The sequence below is a fragment of the Herpailurus yagouaroundi genome, unplaced genomic scaffold (assembly GCF_014898765.1).
Source record: "Herpailurus yagouaroundi ecotype Mexico unplaced genomic scaffold, PumYag 161, whole genome shotgun sequence".
NCBI classification, from domain to species: domain Eukaryota; kingdom Metazoa; phylum Chordata; class Mammalia; order Carnivora; family Felidae; genus Herpailurus; species Herpailurus yagouaroundi.
Window position 1 is genome coordinate 17,529,725 of NW_024412402.1, and position 17,680 is coordinate 17,547,404.

At 45.2% G+C, this 17,680-nt stretch overlaps 2 protein-coding genes across 5 annotated transcripts in view; one reads left to right on the plus strand and one right to left on the minus strand.

Annotated features, from left to right (window-relative positions):
* Positions 1-3,417: 3,417 nt before the first annotated feature.
* Positions 3,418-13,795, minus strand: RPUSD4 (RNA pseudouridine synthase D4). The gene is made up of 7 exons (XM_040483473.1): positions 13,586-13,795; positions 13,059-13,224; positions 10,592-10,793; positions 6,512-6,605; positions 6,292-6,436; positions 5,087-5,184; positions 3,418-4,569 (listed from the first exon to the last, which is right to left on the minus strand). Exons 1-7 carry the CDS (start codon positions 13,772-13,774, stop codon positions 4,330-4,332), a joined length of 1,134 nt encoding a protein of 377 aa, XP_040339407.1. The 5' UTR covers positions 13,775-13,795; the 3' UTR covers positions 3,418-4,329.
* Positions 13,796-13,877: 82 nt separating this feature from the next.
* FAM118B (family with sequence similarity 118 member B) overlaps positions 13,878-17,680 on the plus strand; it is a 48,546-nt gene continuing 44,743 nt past the window's right edge. For all 4 annotated transcript variants that reach the window (XR_005792983.1, XR_005792985.1, XM_040483478.1 and 1 more), the window contains exon 1: positions 13,878-13,967. The gene's annotated coding sequence lies outside the window, so the exon portion shown is untranslated. The remainder of the gene's footprint in view (positions 13,968-17,680) is intronic.

The window sequence follows — 17,680 nt, forward strand, 5'->3', positions numbered from 1 at the left end:
GACAGAATTACAGGCAATGATTAAGATGCTCTGTAGTAAGTGCTCAATGACATGCTCATGGTGCTTTGGGAACACAGGGTAATGACCATCTTCCGGATCTCCTTCTGCACATGCGTGAAAGACATGGACTTGGGAGGGCTACCCCCAAACCTGTTCCCTCCCTATTTATTGCTAAGTCACCTCATCTCCTTCGTTGCTCAAACAGACTCCCTGGCAGTCTAGACTCAACCTCCACCCCATATTCGATCATTTCTACTCATTGGTCTTCTGGGCTGCATTTTAAACCTGTCTAGTCCACCCCAGGGCCTCGCCCTGGTGCAGGCAACTGTCACATCTCACCTGGACTGTTGCATGGGCCCTTTACCAGTCTCCCTACTCCTCTGCTTATCTCCCCCCAAAATATTCTGCACACAACAACTGACGAGTCCCATAGGGTGATCAACAGGCAAATAGCCCTGCAGGTGTGAGAGTGGGAATCAGTCTGGGGTGGGGGGTGGGGTGGATCTTAAAGAGAGCTGATATGAATAGTGTGGGGCTTCTGATGTGTCGACACGTCTAGGGTGGAGTGTTTGTGTGTATGGACGTACCGATGGGAGCTAGAAGGCATGGGTTACTTGTGCATTTAGGACATGTTTGGGTACAAGTCGCTGTGACTGCATCTACACAGCAAGTGAAAAAGCCCATGAAAGAAGGGCTTTGCCCTGTGTGATCAGTCCCCATTAAAATCCATTTTTACCTCTGGACTGTAGCAGATGGCAGTGTGCTAAGTGGGATGCAAGGAAGTGAACAGAAATATCTCAAGGTCACTTGCCTAAAGGACCCTAAGGGTGCAGCAGATGGAGGCATCTACATAGACAGGCCACCAAGACTGTTACTCACTAAGGGACAGAAAGGTGAAGGGATCCGGAGGGACCTGGGGTGGAGGGGGAAACTGAATGTTGGAAGGAATTTGCCTGGCCTTTGTCCTTGGCTCCTTCCTGGAAGGGAGCCTCTAAATCCACACAGAGTTTCCCAAGTGATAGGAGTGGCTTTGTTATTTGGGATGGGCCCTGATAGTATGTGCTAATAAGTGACCCCGTGGAGCTTCCAGAATGGGGCTGGCCTTGTGAAAAGGTTAACCTTGGGACTGGAGGGTTGGGGCTTTGAGACGGAGAAAAGAGCTAGATTGAGTTCAGTCATCTGGCCACTGCTCTAATCAGTCCTGCTGAAGAGCTGAGCCCCAGTGAACACTCACCATGGTACCTTAAGTGACCTTCCTGGCTGAGAACACACATCCATGTGCCAAGAGGGTGCTGTGTCCTGATTCCTCAGGGAGGGGACATGGTAGCTTTAAGTTCAGAACCTTCCCAGACCTCGCCCTTTCCTCCTTTTGGCTGTCCCGACTTGTATCCTTTTATTGCTACTAATAAAGCAGTAAGTATAGCACTTTCCTGAGTTCTGGGAGTTGTTCCAGTGAATTATTGAGCCTGAGAAGGGAACAGGAACCTCTGAATTTGTGGCTGCTAGGCAACGGGGTTCAGGACATGCCACCCCAAAACAGGTCCCCTGGCACACTGAATACTTTAAGCTGAAGAAGCTTGAGAAATGGCAGAACCAGGAGCGTCGCTTTGACCTCTCACCCCTCATTCACATGAGGTCATGCCCTCATTTGGGAGGTGCCCTCTCTATACCCAAGGAAAGGAGAATCTCCTTTGTCCAAAAACAGAGAGACGCCAAGAATTCTAACATGCTTTGCTAGGTTTTCCCTCGGTTTACGATGACCTCACATTTCTTCACCTACCATATTCCATGACCATCCATCCACTCCTCATCACACCCAGCATAAAAATACACAAGTCTGGGGACACCTGGGTGACTCAGCTGGTTAAGCATCTGACTCTTGATTTCAGCTCAGGTCATGATCTCACAGTTGGTGAGTTCGAGCCCCACATCTGGCTCTGTGCTGGTGGTGCGCAGCCTGCTTGGATTCTTTCTCCTCTCTCTCTCTCTCTGCCCCTTCCCTGATCGCTCACTCTCTCTCTCTCCCTCTAAATAAACAAACAAACATACATTAAAAAAACACCACCACAAGTCTCATTTTTTGGATCTTCATTTCCTTATGAAGACCCCCATGCTGTGTAAAACTCATGATCACATAAACTTGTTTTTCTCCAGTTGTATCTGTCGGTTTAATTTTTTAGATCCAGCCAAGGACCTAAGAGGGTTTGAAAGAGGACTTCAGCTGCCTCCAATTTGATCTCAGTCTGTACTTCCTAACTGCTTAAGTTCCTTTAGCTTCTCTCTTAACTCAGGCCAAAGATCCCAAGGGCAACGCATCCCGTGACGGGAACTGAAACTACCCCTGAAGCAGTAACAGCTGTCCTGACACCAGCAAGACCCCACGTGATCGACTCCAAGACAATGATGGACCTGACCTCTACTGCCCACCTGCATGTACCCACCAACCTTTGCCCCACATTTTCCTTCTATCAACCTGGGAGTATTTTTGGCACCTTGGAGATGGTCTTGGAGACGCTGGTCTGTGGTCTTCCTGGCGTTGGCCTCGCTGAAATAAATTCGTCCTGTTTCACCTCCACCCTGCCTTTGGGCCGGACCTGGTCTGTTTGGGACCCTTCCAGCCGTGAGCTCGTTTCCCTTGAGCTCACCAACCGTTAGAGGCTGACCAAAACTTATCCCTCCCTTACATTGGTCAGAAGGGTGGGGGGTTGTCTGGGATTCCAAGCCTGCAGCTGGTGTCTGGAGAGGAGTCTGGGGTGGGGTGGGGTGGGTCACTGCACTTAACTTGTGGAGACTGGCCTCCTCACCCTGGGTAGTCAGTATCGGAGTTACACTGCACCAAGCCAGCACTTTCCACCCCACTGAGGAAAAGGAGTCTGCATCCCTAAGGCATGCTTTGCGGCAGCAGATAAAAGGTTGTGTCTTTGTATATCCTAGCAGGCACTCTGGCTAAAAGGAGCCCCGAGAGCCCAGGGCAACAGATGGGGCAAACATAAGAACGTGTTTCGTGATGTCCCTGTCCTAGTTGGAACCACCCTACCCTCTCTGACTTTAGGGAAACTTAGGGACCTGGGGATGGTCTCGACACTCCCATCTGCATTTAGTTTCTGGTGGGAACTATCCTATCACAGTCGGAGGGAGTGGAGCCAGTGCTCAGGAAGACGTGGTAGGATTAAAGAGGAAAGCACATCTCCAGAGAAGGGGTTCTAGAGCCAAACGGGGCACCACGTTTGTGACCACCTGGGTTTGGGGACAGGTGTTTGTTTACAAATCTTATTTAGTGAGCGATACACTTGGAGATTTCACATAAACACAGCTGATCTGCAAAGAACATGGGTTTGCACTGCACAGGCCACTTACACACGGATTTTCTTTGATAAGTACAGTACAGTTCTGTAAATGTATTTCTTTTCCTTATGATGCTCTTAATAACATTTTTTTCCCCTCTTTATTGTAAAGAATACAGTATAGAATACATACAACATACAAAATATGTGTTAATCCACTGTTACCAGTGAGGCTTCTGGTCCACTGTAGGCTATCAATAAAGTTTTTGGGGAATCAAAAGTTATGCGTGAATTTTTTACTGTGCAGTGGAGCAGGGGGGAGGCCGGTGCCCCCAAACCCCTCAATGCTGTTCAAGGGTCAAGTGTATCTGGGTTTCTTGGAAAAAATTAGAAAATCTGTTTCCACATTGCAACACCCAGCTGGAGCTAACACTTGCCCTCTCTGGATGGTGCGTGTGCTCCCTACCAGGGCCTCACACCTCGCCTGCCATTTACATCTGCTTTTCTTGCTTATCAAACACCCCTTCGCAGGCTCCACTCTTGCAGCAAGGCTCCTGGGCTCCAGCAGCAGAGTGCCCTGCATTCTAGGACACGGGTCTACAAAATGCAAGACTAAGCAAATGGAGCAGAAAGGTTCTGCTCCATTTGTCCATGAGGACAGTAACTCACTGCTTCTGAATCTATCAGTTAGAGAACCATTATATGCTCTTTCCAAGCACAGGAACCTTCCCGATAGGTCAAGAACTTTATTGCTGGACGTAACCAGTTTCTGAACACAGATTCCGTGCTGTAGTTCTCCTTTTCCGATCATTGACCCAATCGGCCCGGTCCCGGGCTCTCTTCTATCTTGGCAGGGAGACTTCCCGCAAGCTCTTCCAGAGAATGGCCAGAGCATTGGTAAATATTCAGTGTCCAGTAAAAGCCCAGAAGCAGCTGGGTTTCTTCCACTTATAGCACCTGACCCTTCTGGAGTCTGTCCCCGGCGAGAAGCTAGCAGAGTCCACTAAACAGTGGAGAATTCAGGGGCCAAACTGCCCAAGGGTCTTCACTGTGCTCTCAGACGTCCAGCTTCATCGTCCCCACTTTGATCCTGACTTGGCATCCGTAAGTCCAGACGTCTCAGGGAGCACAGAAAGTAGCGAGGAGGCTTGCAGACCAAGTTGAGTTCCTCCTTCCTGGACCCCAGGGCTGGTAGGACCAGCTGGCGGGCATGCAGGTGAAGGGGGATGTGGCGGGCCTTCGCCTGTTTCAGCCCCAGCTTCTTCAGGGTACCGACAGACAGCTTCTGTACAAAGACAAAAGAGCTTCTTGAGAGCCAGGCCAATGGCTCATCCTTGAGCAGCACGCAGGGCCAGAGGCCTTCCACCTAAAGGAACCAACACTAACTCCCCCGGAAGACACAGTGGTGGACAGCCTGTCAGGGACATTGCCAGGAAGGTTCAGAACCCAGGTAAGAGAAAAACCACACCAGAGAAGCTCGTATCAGCCAGCGCTCTGGCCTTCCTAGAGAACAGGCTGTAACATCAAGAGATAAAAAGCTCTTCAGCAATAGCGTGAAAGGCTGCTCAGAGCCTTCAGAAAGTCTGCTCCCCCTGCCCCCGACCTCCTAACAAAATCTGAGACTAAGGAATAAAGCACAAAGGTTTTGCTAACAGATGGTGCAGCTCCATAAGAACAGTGGCTGTTTCTCTATAAGCTCGGGAACTTACACAGCTTTGTGGTGACTCACTTCAGGGCTTAACAAGGGGAAAGCATTAAGTTCTCCCCCTTATCTATTGCACCTTGGGTCAAACCAATATCACCTGGGGGGCCAGCTTATTCCAGTCTGAGTACTTGTGATCACCGAGGATTGGGCAATCCAATCCAAAAGACAGGTGAACTCGAAGCTGATGTTTTATGCCTTTAAAAAAAAAAGAGAGAGAAAACTTGAGGAGCGACAGAAACCATACCACCACTTCCAACCATGTTAAATCAAAGCACAGTAAAACTGGCAAAGCCCCACCTACAATAAAGTATAAAGAACAACAACAAACTGTAAGCTACCAGGGAGCAAACATTATACATACCGTTGAGCCTCTAAATTCCCCTCTCCACCCTCCACAGTTCCCCTTCCACCACATATAACCTGGGCTTTTTTTTTTTTTTAGCTTTATTACATAATGCTAAATAGTATTGCTTTCCACATTTTCTCACTGTAGCAAAATATACAGAACAAAAAATGTATCAGTTTAGCCATTTTTAAGTGTGCGGTTCTGTGGCACGGAGTACATTCACTGTGTTGTGCAGCCATCACCGCCATCCTGCTCCAGAACTTCTTCCTCCTCCCACACTGAAACTCTGAACCAATTAAACAACAGCTCCCCATTCCTGCCCCCGTGCCCCCAACCCCTGGTAACCACTATTCTATTTGGTCTTTGAATCTGAGTATTCTAGGGATCTCATACATGGCACCATACAATATTTGTCCTCCCGCGTTTGGCATCTTTCACTTAGCACGAAGTTCATCTATGCTGTAACACGTGTCAGAATTTCCTTCCTTGTCAAGGCTGGATAATATTGCATCGTATGTATAGACCAGATTTGGTTTATCCATTCAGCTTGTCTGTGGACATCTGGGTTGACTTCACCTTGTGGCTACTGCAAATAATGCTACTATGAACACTGGTGTGCATGTATCTTCTTGAATACCCGCTTGCAATTCTTTTGGGTTTATACCCATGAGAATTGCCGAATGGTAATTCTATGCTTAATTTTTTGAGGAACCATTTTTGCAAATTTTTAAATAAATGTAACCGAACTAATTATATCCCTCTGCTACCTAGTGTTTTTTCTTTCTTTCTTTCCTTTTTTTTTTAAACACCAATCATCCCCATTGGAGCTCCCAGCCTTCCCACAATATCAGCTGCTCAGAAGAAGGGCAGAGTCCAGCACAAGGCCCCGGACAGAGCTGAGCGGCCCTGGGGTTTCGCTGTCCCACCGATCCCACTGCACAACAGTGGCCCCTCACCGGTAATTGGCTGGAGCTCTAAGAGGGCGGAGGACAGAGTGCTACTTAGCACCTGGTATTGAGTCACAGCTACATGCGCGTTCCGGCTCGTTCGAGCTCTCACCATCTTCCCATTGTCCATGCGGTAGCCTGGGGACAGCGTCATCTGAAACCAAAAAAATCAAGATATGTCGCAAAGGAAGAGCAGAAAACCCATCCCTCTGGGCCACAGCTCACCCACCTTGTAGTGCTGCTGCGGGCCTTGCACCTCCTTCTCAACGATGGGGATATCCACAACTCCTGCTGAGGGCACCGGGACACGCACAGCGATGGCCCTGGGAGTGACACACAGACCCTCACTTAAGCCACAAGGTGAGGAGGAAACTCCTCGGATTTGGCTAGAGGCGTTAGCACTGGACCTTCTGTGGTCAGTTCTTAAGACGGGAGCATCCCAAATGACCTCTCGTCATAGCACTTAGCCTGAGAGCTTGATACAAACACATCCGTTTTTCTACCAAAGTAATATTACATATATACCAATTACTAATATCTACTAATTACAGAATATTTGGGAGAAAACAATAGAAAATTTATCATAGTAGCATGCTCTTTCATTCTAGCCTTTAAAAATGAATATTTATAGTTTAAAATAAAATTGGGGTAATATGGTTTTGTATCCTGGTTTTTCTTATTATCTTTTTTAAGTTTATTTATTTATTTTGAGAGATGGAAAGAAAGAAAGAAAGAAAGAAAGAAAGAAAGAAAGAAAGAAAGAAAGAGTAGGGGAGGGGCAGAGAGAGAGAATCCCAAGCAGAGTCTGCACTGTCAGCACAGTGCAAACTCACAAACTGTAAGATCACGTACGACCTGAGCTGAAATCAAGAGTCGGATGCTTAACCTACTGAGCCGCCCAGGCTCCCCAGGTATCCCAGTTGTTTGGGGGTTTTTTTGTTGTTTGTTTACCATTTACAGCTTATTTATTTGTTTTTAAAGAGAGAGAGAACGGGGGAGGGGAGAGAGAGAGGGAAAGAGAGAATCCCGAGCAGGCTCCACACTGTCAGTGCAGAGTCCGATGCGGGGCTCGAACTCACAAACCATGAGATCATGACCTGAGCCGAAATCAAGAGTCAGCCACTCAACCGAGTGAGCCACCCAGAGCCCCCATGTATCTTGGTTTTTAAAAGATGGCTAAGTTCTGGCTGCACGTGAAGTGGATGAACAAGTAAACGAATTCACAGAACCGCTCCTGCCGGATTTGCCAGATACACAAAACCGGGGGAACTGTGCTCTGTGCTCAAGGTCACAGAAGCAACTACCACCACGAGATAACCATTCCAGATCACGTTTGTTGGAGCTCTCCTTTCATTACGGGTAGAAGACTCTCTAATCTGTCCCTTTGCTTACGCATCTTCCAGGTAAATCACAAAGGAATCCTCCTGGGCACTTGGTGGCCTATCACTGACTGCCCCTCATACATTTCACACCCTAGACTCCTCACTTTGGGTTGGTAGCAGTTTGGGCTGTTCTCTGACATAGTTTATCACACTTAGACTGAGTTTTAACTGCTAGCTCACTCTTCCTAAGGACCTAACATTACTAATGTTCGCTCACTCCACATTTCAGTGAATGTAAAGAGGCACTGATTTAGGTAAGTACTAGTTCTGTATAGAAGAGCAAGACAAAAATCCCTGCTTTCAAGGAATTCGAAATTTAGTTAGAAGATTCAAACAAGTAACTGTAACAAGTCGCTATCATAGTTAAGTCAGCAAATACTAATTGGTTGCCTACTATGTTCTAATTCTAACGCCTACTTCCTGCACTTGGTATTTAATATTTAAGGTCAGCATTAACTGTGTTCCAGTCAACTTTCCAGCATTATCTGTCACCATTCCCCACTCCAGACTACACTGCATGTTCTACCCTTTTGTGCCTACCATTCGTACAATCTATAACACGTTTCTCCATCTTGTCTTTCAAATCCTATTCATTCATCAAGACACAATTAACTGATTTCAATTCCTCCATGAAGCCCGATCCTCAGAATGGTTAGTGATTCTAAACTCTCATAAACAGTTTTCACAAATAACATAACACTTTTTGATAGACTTAACATCTGCATATATGCATGAGAATAGCCTCAATTTTCTGCCTTTCAGCTTTTACTATGAGCTACATACTGGGTCAAAACGCTTTACATGCATTGTCTCACTTAATTCTCTCCTCAACTCCATTATTCTCATTTTTCATATACAGACAAAGCTTAGAGAAGTTTCATAACCTGCCTAAGGACTCCCGCTGTTAAATGGCACAGCTGACAGGTGAACACAGATCTTGCTGAGCTCTGAGCTACTCTGCTAAACTTCCTCCATTATCTATAATCTCTTCATACAGCAGTTCTTACATTTGATTCCTCATCAGAGTCACCTGTGGAGCTTCTGTGGGTGGGCCTCAGCAGAGAATTTTTGAAGGCTCCCAACACCACAAAGTAGCTGCACAATCTGTAACACCAAAAGAACTAATATCCAAAAGATAAAAAGAATACCCATGAATCAAATAGAAAATAATAAACAATCCAACAGAAACTGGGCAAAAGAAATAAACAGTTTGTTCACAGAAAAGGAAACTCAATAAACATGCAGGCATAACATTGCTGGTACACAAGAAACAGAAAACTTTTTTTTTTAACTCATCAGAGTGGCAAACCTTTGAAAAATGAGTTGCTCAGCTATAAGGGGAGGTGGGTACTCACTACTCTATTGGGAAGAAAACCTGGCCCACCTAAGAGTAGTAACATTCAAATATTAAATGTTTCAACCTAGAAATTCCATCTTTAGGAATCTGTCCTAAAAATATACTCACATATTCTTTGCAATAGGCTCAGAAAAATGGGAAGTTAACCAAACATCCATTAATGAGGAAATTATGATATAGCCATACAACAGAATACTACAGAGCTCAGAATGTACACACAGGGGTATCTGGGTGGCTCAGTCAGTTAAGCTTCAGACTCTTGATCTCGGCTCAGGTCACCATCGATCTCATGGATCGTGGGTGTGAGCCCCCATCATGCTCCCTGCTGATAGCTCAGAGCCTGCTTCAGATCCTCCCTCTCTCTCTCTGCCCCTCCCCTGCTTGTGCACTCTCTCTCAAAATAAATTTAAAATAACTTTAAAAAAAATAAAAATTAACTAAAAGCACACACAAAATGCTCTCCAAGATATATTTCCCAAGTGAAAAAAAGCAGGATCCAAAGCAGTGCAAAATATATTGCCATATAATAATTCATTTATACATGCCCGGTATGACTCTGGAAGTTTACACAAGATAGTAGAATACTGGTTGCCTCTGGAAGAAAATTCAGCAGACGGGGGACAGGAGCAGGTTACAGTTTTATTCATGTATCTTTCCTCTATTAAAAAAAAAGGAGGTGTGGCTCCTGGGTGGCTCAGTCAGCTAAGTGTCTGAGTTCAGCTCAGGCCATGATCTGTGGTTTGTGAGTTCAAGCCCCACGTCGGGCTCTGTGCTGACAGCTCAAAGCCTGGAGCCTGCTTCAGATTCTGTGTTCCCCCCTCTCTCTCTGCCCTTCCCCCCACTTGTGCACACGTGCTCTCTCTCTCTAGCTCTCTCTCTCTCCCTTTCTCTCTCCAAAATAATAAGTGAATAAACTTTAAAAAAAAAATGGAGGTAAACTTAAATGTACTAACATGGAAAGATCTCCAAGACAGTTAAGTGAGAAAAGTAAAGTGTAGAGACGCCTGGGTGGCTCAGTTGGTTAAGCGTCCAACTTCAGCTCAGGTCATGAGCTCACGATTCGTGAGAACACTGCCCGTGCTCTGTTCTTTCTCTTTCTCAAAGATAAATAAACATTAAAAAAAATAATAAAAGTACAGTGGACACTGTACAATGTAATACACACACACAATCACACTGTATATACTAGACATGTACACAAACGCATCGGGTGAGGACCAGGGGAATAAAAACCAAACTATCCCAAGGGAAGGGACTAGAATGACAGAGTGGGTGGATTCTCCAGGAGTTTTTTTGCTTGATCTTTGATTATTTCACCACAGGAATGAAATCATGTGTTACTTGTGTAATTAATTACCAGTAATTTTTATGTACAACCGTTAATTAGGAACCACTATTCTATCAGACTCCAATAGGCTAAGCACTTAGTCTGTTTCCTACACTCCTCATATGCCCACAGGTCCTAGCACAGTGCCTTCTCCTAACAGGAGGTCCTTCTGTACGAATGGACAAAGAGATAAAAGGATGCCCTCATTGATACCAACTCTACCACCAGCGATGGCCTTCATACCAGTACTTCTTTACCACCTGACGGGTTCTAAACAACTCTTGAACTTGATGTGCCATTTCCTTCTCCCATGCCAGCACCATTACACCTGTGGTTTCCTTGTCCAGCCGGTGGCACAGATGCAATGGCTCTGCCTTGTGGCCACGAAGCATTTTTGCCAGGATAGGCAATACATCACTGATGCAGAGCTGGACCCCAGGGCCACCTAAGAAGGGGAGAATCAGAGGTTTTAGTGGCCAGTAAAAGATCCCACCAAAGAACTCTGCTTGGGAAAAGAGTCAGCGCTTTCTAGAGCCTTATTGCTGAAATGTGGGCCAGGAACTAGCAACATCAGTATGCCCAGGGAGCTTGCTGAGAAGGAATCTCAGGCCTCCAACTCAGACTATTAAATCAAAATCTGCATTTTAACAAGATGTCCACGTGACTCACACTCGTATTAAACTTTGAGAAGCAATGTCCCAGAGCATGTGGCTTTCTCCTCAGACACATATATACTTATTAACCTACTTGAATACTTGCAATAAAATCAGCAATCAAAATGAGGAAGTCGGATATTTCACTATATAAACAAAGGCTTGAGACTCTGCCAAGTAAACTCAAGTGATACATACAAGACTGTGAAGCTCTTCTGGGGTATTACAGGCATCACATCTTCCCGTAAAGAAGATGGGACTTTACGTGAGACATTTCTCGGAACTATTCTATGCCTAAGTAGCCGTTGAGCTTGAACAGATTATTTAGTCTTTCTAAGGTGCAGTTTTCTCATCTATAAAATGCAAATATCTGTATAATAATTATCTAATGGGGAATGAGAAGGATCAAGAGTGAAAAAGAAAACACACAAAACACATGGCAATGTCTGACTTAATTCGTTCTGCATGCTTTTATCTATACCTCCCCAAAAAGCATTCTCCTAGTTCAACTATGCTTTTTCCTCCAGCACATCCCTTTCCCAAGTGCATTTTTTTCCTATCACTCTCCACTGGTCACACTCCAACTGTCTCAGACAACTACATTCAACAGTTATTCAAAAACATTTCATTGTCCATCGAGTTCTAGGCATCTTGGGGTTTTGTTAGGCATACTCTGACACACACACCTCATATGTTTTTTAATTCCTTTTTAATATATTATGAATGCATAATTTATTATGTATTTTTTGGCACCTGAATTTTATAACAACATGAGTATCTTCTATATTTTGTAATTTCTACGACATCTTTATTTAAAAAAAAAAATTTTTTTAACGCTTTTATTTATTTTTGAGACAGAGAGAGACAGAGCATGAACAGGGGAGGGGCAGAAAGAGAGGGAGACACAGAATTGGAAGCAGGCTCCAGGCTCTCAGCCATCAGCCCAGTGCCCGATGCGGGGCTCGAACTCACGGACTGCGAGATCGTGACCTGAGCTGAAGTCGGACGCTTAACCGACTAAGCCACCCAGGCGCCCCGACTACGACATCTTTAAAGAAAGTTATCTTCTACACAGGTTTATATATGTCTTTGTGGGTGCGTGGGTCCTGAGTATGTTTTTAGTAGTGGAGGCCCGTCTACAGAGCAGTTTAATTTCTGCTTTGGCTGGAGCTCCATTTTCTTATCGGTTTTCATACTGGTTTCTGTGACTGGAGTTTCTGCATGTTTAGGTGATCCCTATTTGATCCTTGCCATGCATAGTAAAAGATCTGATTTGTCTAAGGCTATTCTGTCTCCACTCAGGGCTTGAGGTGGGTGACTGATTTATGCTGCAGTTTTGGGCTCCTGGATTGAGATTTTCTGATCTTTGTTCAATGAAGACAGAATGCTTTTCTTGATCTGGACTTAAATGATGAAATTATTGTCTGGATCATGTGAACAAAATTGTGCATTAAATCAACCTGGTTAAAAAAAGACAACTGAAGCAAATTCAGAGCCACTATATTGAAATACTCCTACTTACAGAGGTAATAAACTATCAGAATACATTACCCATAAGAGATTTACAGGATGAAAATACAAACAGTATTTATGAAAATTAGTGAAAGTGGGAAAATTGTTAACAAAGACTAAAATATAGTGGTGTCACTATCAAAAGGGGAAGTGAAGGGAACCTTAATATATTGTCCTGTTTTTTTCTTATGTCATTTCTTTTTTCTCAGTTTTGATGGAAAACAACATGAAGACAAGAACCACACAGCCTTAGTATCTCTCTATAAAAATCCCTGTGGAGGTCTACACACGGCACATTACATGTATCACTGCTGACTGCCAAATGTTTGGAATGCAGAGACTGACCTATATATCCCAGTATCCTCAGTAGTGCCTCATACAGGACTATATATATATGTAGTGTCTTACAGAGTACTCCTCCAAAGCTTAATTATTTTGAATGCAAGGCTTCAAGAAGCCCCACAAGTAATGTGTCCGAATTGTCCATAGGCGTAGCGAAAACAGAACCAGCAGCACCCCCTCTCTTCTTCCCACGTGGTCCTTACCATGCACGGGGAGACCGTAGGGTTTATTGATGACCACGAGATCCTGGTCTTGGTGCACAATCCCTCGGCTCAGTGCCTTAGCAAGCACGTTGGGGTGGACTCGTTGCAGCTGCTGTGTGAACCGCACGAGTTCCTGCACTCTCCGCTGAACAGGGTTTGTGGGCACCTACGGGGAGAGAAGGAGCGACAGGAAAAGCCTGGTGAAGATCTTCAATAAGCCTGGGTGAGAATCTAGGTTGGGAATGACTATCTCTGCATTGGACTCGCGCCTTCCCCGAATAATTTGAGAGCAGCGGTGCGCGTCTGTCTTAACTTGTCCCATCGCAGTGCTCAGGAGCGAGGCCGGCAGAAGCCAAAGACACAGCCCGCAGGAAGACACGGACCTCTTCCCTTTTCCTTTCTCCCCATTCTCCCACATGTCCTCCACATTTGCTTAACAGCTGTCAGAGGACCCTCCTACCTCACTCCCAGCCCAGGAATCCAATTAACGCGCTGCCTCTTGGGAGTTGTGGTCCTTTCGAACTCACCGGTTGCTTCTTCGTCTTTTGTTCCTGTTTCTGGGATCGGAGTTTCTCCGCTAACCTATGGGCATTCAGAGTCCCAGACGCAGCAGCGGAGGAACAAAATGGCTGGCAGGCGAGAATGAAACGACTCCCTAAACACTGCCCGGAACCCCTCACCCAAAGGCCCAGAGAATTACAGCTGGGCGCCGCCATCTTGTCAAAAAGGGAGGGGCGAGCCAAGACCACGTGCGAAAGAGGGGCTTGGGGGTGGAGGGGATGGGCGGGCTCTCGGGATCACGTGGGCGTGAGGCGGGCTCTCGGCCGAGTCACGTGGGACGGTGCGCGCAGAGTGCGGCTGCGCCGGCCGGTAGCTGCAGCTGGAGCGGTGGCGTTTGGAGGAGACTCGGTGAGTGTGTTGGGAAGGCAGGCTCGGGCTGGGAAATGCCGGTTCATCAATGCTTTAACGTTTTCACGACTCTGGGGTTTCTGTTCTCGGAGAGCATTGCACTGGGAACCGTTTCTCCCTTTGCGAGAAGATCCCACTCACGAACACCTCCCCGCCCCCGCGCCCCGTGGAAGCGATGCCCCATAAACGCTCGCCCCAGAGCCTTCTTGGGCGCTTACCTCGTCCCTCTTGGCAACCACATCCCTGGTGTCCGGCGAGTCCCCTGAGGGACGCGTCGTGTCACCTCTCATTTCCTTGCCGTTCGACCTTCGGAGATGCCCGGATCTCTGTAGCCTCTCCACCCCTCACCTCCTCTTTGTTTCAGGTTGTAACCTGTCCTTCTCTCCCGGGAATGATGGGGAGCCCCTCCGTTACCCAGGGGCCCCAGCCCGTATTTCCTCCTTAGGGAATACCTTGAGTTTCTTACGTTACTCTTCAAGATTTCATTTTTTGTTTGTTTGTTTTGGAGTCTCCTCTCCCCCTACGCTCTCCCTGCTCCTTCCAAAGACTGAAAATACAGTACACAGCACGCACCTTCCTTTCCCTTTGCTGCTTCCTTCATTTTTTTTCCCCCTCCCTACTTTGCAACCGCCCTAGACCCTCTCTCCCTCTCTTAACAAGGTGCGGTGTTGGGACTCTCATGCCCAAACTGTAAGCGACTCCCTGTGACTTCACCCCGGGGGTGGCCGAAAAGATGAACATCTGGTTGGGGGTGATAATGGGAAAAGTATCTCGGGACATACCTGCCATTTGTTAAGAAACCTAGTGGCGAGTTCCGAAGAGCTGTTTGTAAAACCAATGGATCTGTACCGACACTAGAGGACACAATTTTTAAGACTGCTTAGAATGAAGCTTCCCTGAGGAGTTAGTGTAGGTAGTGGAATTAGGTTTGCGATTACGCTCCTTCGAAAGGGACGGGCAGAAGGGAGCCATATTGGGCATGCAATAAAGTTGAACAAGTAAGTGGAGCTAACCTATGGAAAACTTTAAGTTGAAGAAGAGTTTGAACTAGATGTGATAAGTATTGAGTGTTTGAAGCTTCTTGAGCAGGAGAGAGACTCCTTGAAGTTGGAATTCTAGAAATGAATCTGGCAGTTGAATGCAAGACAGACTAAAGAGAGGAAGGCTTTGATAGCAGGGAAATCAGCTGGGATACTTCAATCTAGACGATCAGTAAAGAGGTTATGCTTCATCCGGTGGTCTTTTCCCCTACACGGTACTGTTCTTTGAGTTTGAATTGCTTTTGAATACAGGTCAGGATGTATCATTGGCAGCTGCTGTTAAAGCCTGAGTCCCTTGAGGATTGCTCACGTTTTCTTTGTGAAACCCACATCTGGCACAGAGTAAACTCACAAATATTCATTCTTTAGATGGCTGCATGCATCACAGACATGTGTTAGATGTGTCTGAACATTCGAATTGTCTTCTTTCTGTCAGTTTTTGACCTGAAGAATGGAAGTGTGGGAGTAAATGTATGAAGAATGGGAAGGCAGGCTTGTGTATGTTTCTGTAATAAGACAGGTGATCACGATATAAATTTGAAGAATCCTGAGGGAGGTTGAAAAACAACTTTTCTTCTTTTTTTTTTTTTCTTCTTCACATTTACAGGTAAGACATAGATCTGTAAAAGGTGAGAATTACTATCTTTTACTGATATGCTCCAGATGCAGGTTCAAATTTTATTAATTTCAGTTAGGGACATGAAGCCTCCTTTTCCAAGGACTCTGAAATATGGATGTCAGGATTTAAATTCAGATCCTTGTGTTAATTATGAACTTGTTTTAGGTATAGTATTTTTATAATTTTGTGTAAGGGCTGTTTCTGCCTTAACGTCTGCTTGGCATTCAAGAAATGACACCTGTTCTTGCAGAATTGGCATTCTGTAGCACGAAACAAATGAACCAACTCAGATGTCAATGCTGGTGACAACAGAGCTTGTGTTCTTGGGTTTCAGGGTAACCCAAGGTACAAACTGTAATACTGAAGAATAAAAAAACTGGTCACTTTTTTTCTGAAGAAGGAACTTTCAGGTTTTTCTTTTTGTAACTGTAAGATATTTGAAGAGTTCAAAGGTTTTGTTTGTTTGCTTGTTTTCGCAGTACAACTTTAGCCAATATGGGTACCGAAGTTAGATCTTAATGCTTCTCCTAGGAGTCTAGGCATTTGGTCATTTAAAGTAGAGCCGCTCTCTGCATATACAAGAACTTATGCAAGTATATTTTCTGTCTTGTTTTTGTAATGCTATATTGTATCTTAACGCTATATTGCCTCCTTTCTGTACAGCCAGGAAGCAAGTCTGTACTGTTTTCTCAGTACAAGGAAGCAAATTCTACTAGAGGGGTGTGGTGGTATCTTCATTCTTAGAGAGTACAAACATGACTTTTTTGGTATGTCATAATGTGTTCCCCCAAAATAACCATTTAAAGAAGCACTTGAGGGGCACCTGGGTGGTTCAGTCGGTTAAGTGTCTGACTTCCGCTCAGGTCATATTTCACTGTTTGTAAGTTCAAGCCCCGTATCAAGCTCTGTGCTAACAGCTCAGAGCCTGGAGCCTGCTTCCGATTCTGTGTCTCCCTCTCTCTCTGCCCCTCCCCCTGCTTGCATGCTCTCGCGCTCTTTCTCTCAAAGATAAATAAACATTTGAAATTTTTAAAAAAATATAAAGAAGCACTTGATAATTCATTTTTGAGGGCATTTCCTGCTGTGCAAGAACATGGTCACCTTTTTATTTCACAAATATAAACAAAGAGTGACTAACTAATAAAGGGACTTGTGTTTAAATATCACAAAGTGAAGATTGATTAGTGGCATGAAGGTAGATTCTGGCTCCTTAAACAGTGATTTGCTAGTTGCAGATTAACCAGCAATTCAGTTCCCTCAAGAGCAGGAAGTATGTGGATATCATTTTATGGTTTTAGATTCAAGGAAGCAATTAGCAGGAGCTCCCTGGAGGTGTCCAGGAAAGTGAAGTTGTTGGCAGCTGGGAGATCTGGGTACTAGTCCCAGCTCAGCTCCTGTGAACCAAGTCATTTGGGCTCTAAGCTTCGATTCGTTGAAGATTTTCCATTGACACTTAAGTACTTTCTTAACAAACGGGATTTATTTCAGACTTGTCTTGCATACATTTAGCATAAGCACAGAGAATCAGGATTCTGCTCTTGTCGCCAGAGCCACTGAGCTAACATTTATATTTGGGGGTCACCCACCTCTTTGGTGCTGGAATATACCTTATGATTTCCTAAGTGGGGCATAAGAGAGAGTACAGATAGAGGAAAAAAAAAAATATATATATATATATATATTAGAAAACAGTGGTTTTCTAAAACATTGTGTTATAACCTGTACTCTGGATGTTAGTTCTTTTTTCCATATCAGCATTTTAGAGATTCCGTTATCCTCCTACCCCTCGTTGTACTTTTATTCGGCTCTTGAATGATGCTCAAGACAGGTCTGGCTTAAACTAGTCTTCCCAAACTTTTCCATATCATGGTATGTGTGGAAATAATTGTTTCATGGAGGAAAACTGGAGGTGACCCACAGAGGACAACTGGCCTGGATGCTGAGGCTGACCCCACCTGACTCCACCATAGGCTGAGGGGATCCCTAGCCTGTAGCATGTTTGACCATTAGGAAGGTCAGCGTTACAAAATCAAGGGCTTGGACCCAAACTCTAT

Coding starts and splice junctions, on each gene's coding strand:
- RPUSD4 (XM_040483473.1), bottom strand. CDS start 13,774: ATGGCGGCGCCCAGCTGTAATTCTCTGGGCCTTTGGGTGAGGGGTTCC. Junction 6,606..10,591: donor CAGGTGGTAAAGAAGTACTG/GTATGAAGGCCA, acceptor TGTCACTCCCAG/GGCCATCGCTGTGCGTGTCC. Junction 5,185..6,291: donor AGAGCTCCAGCCAATTACCG/GTGAGGGGCCAC, acceptor TTTTTTTTAAAG/GCATAAAACATCAGCTTCGA.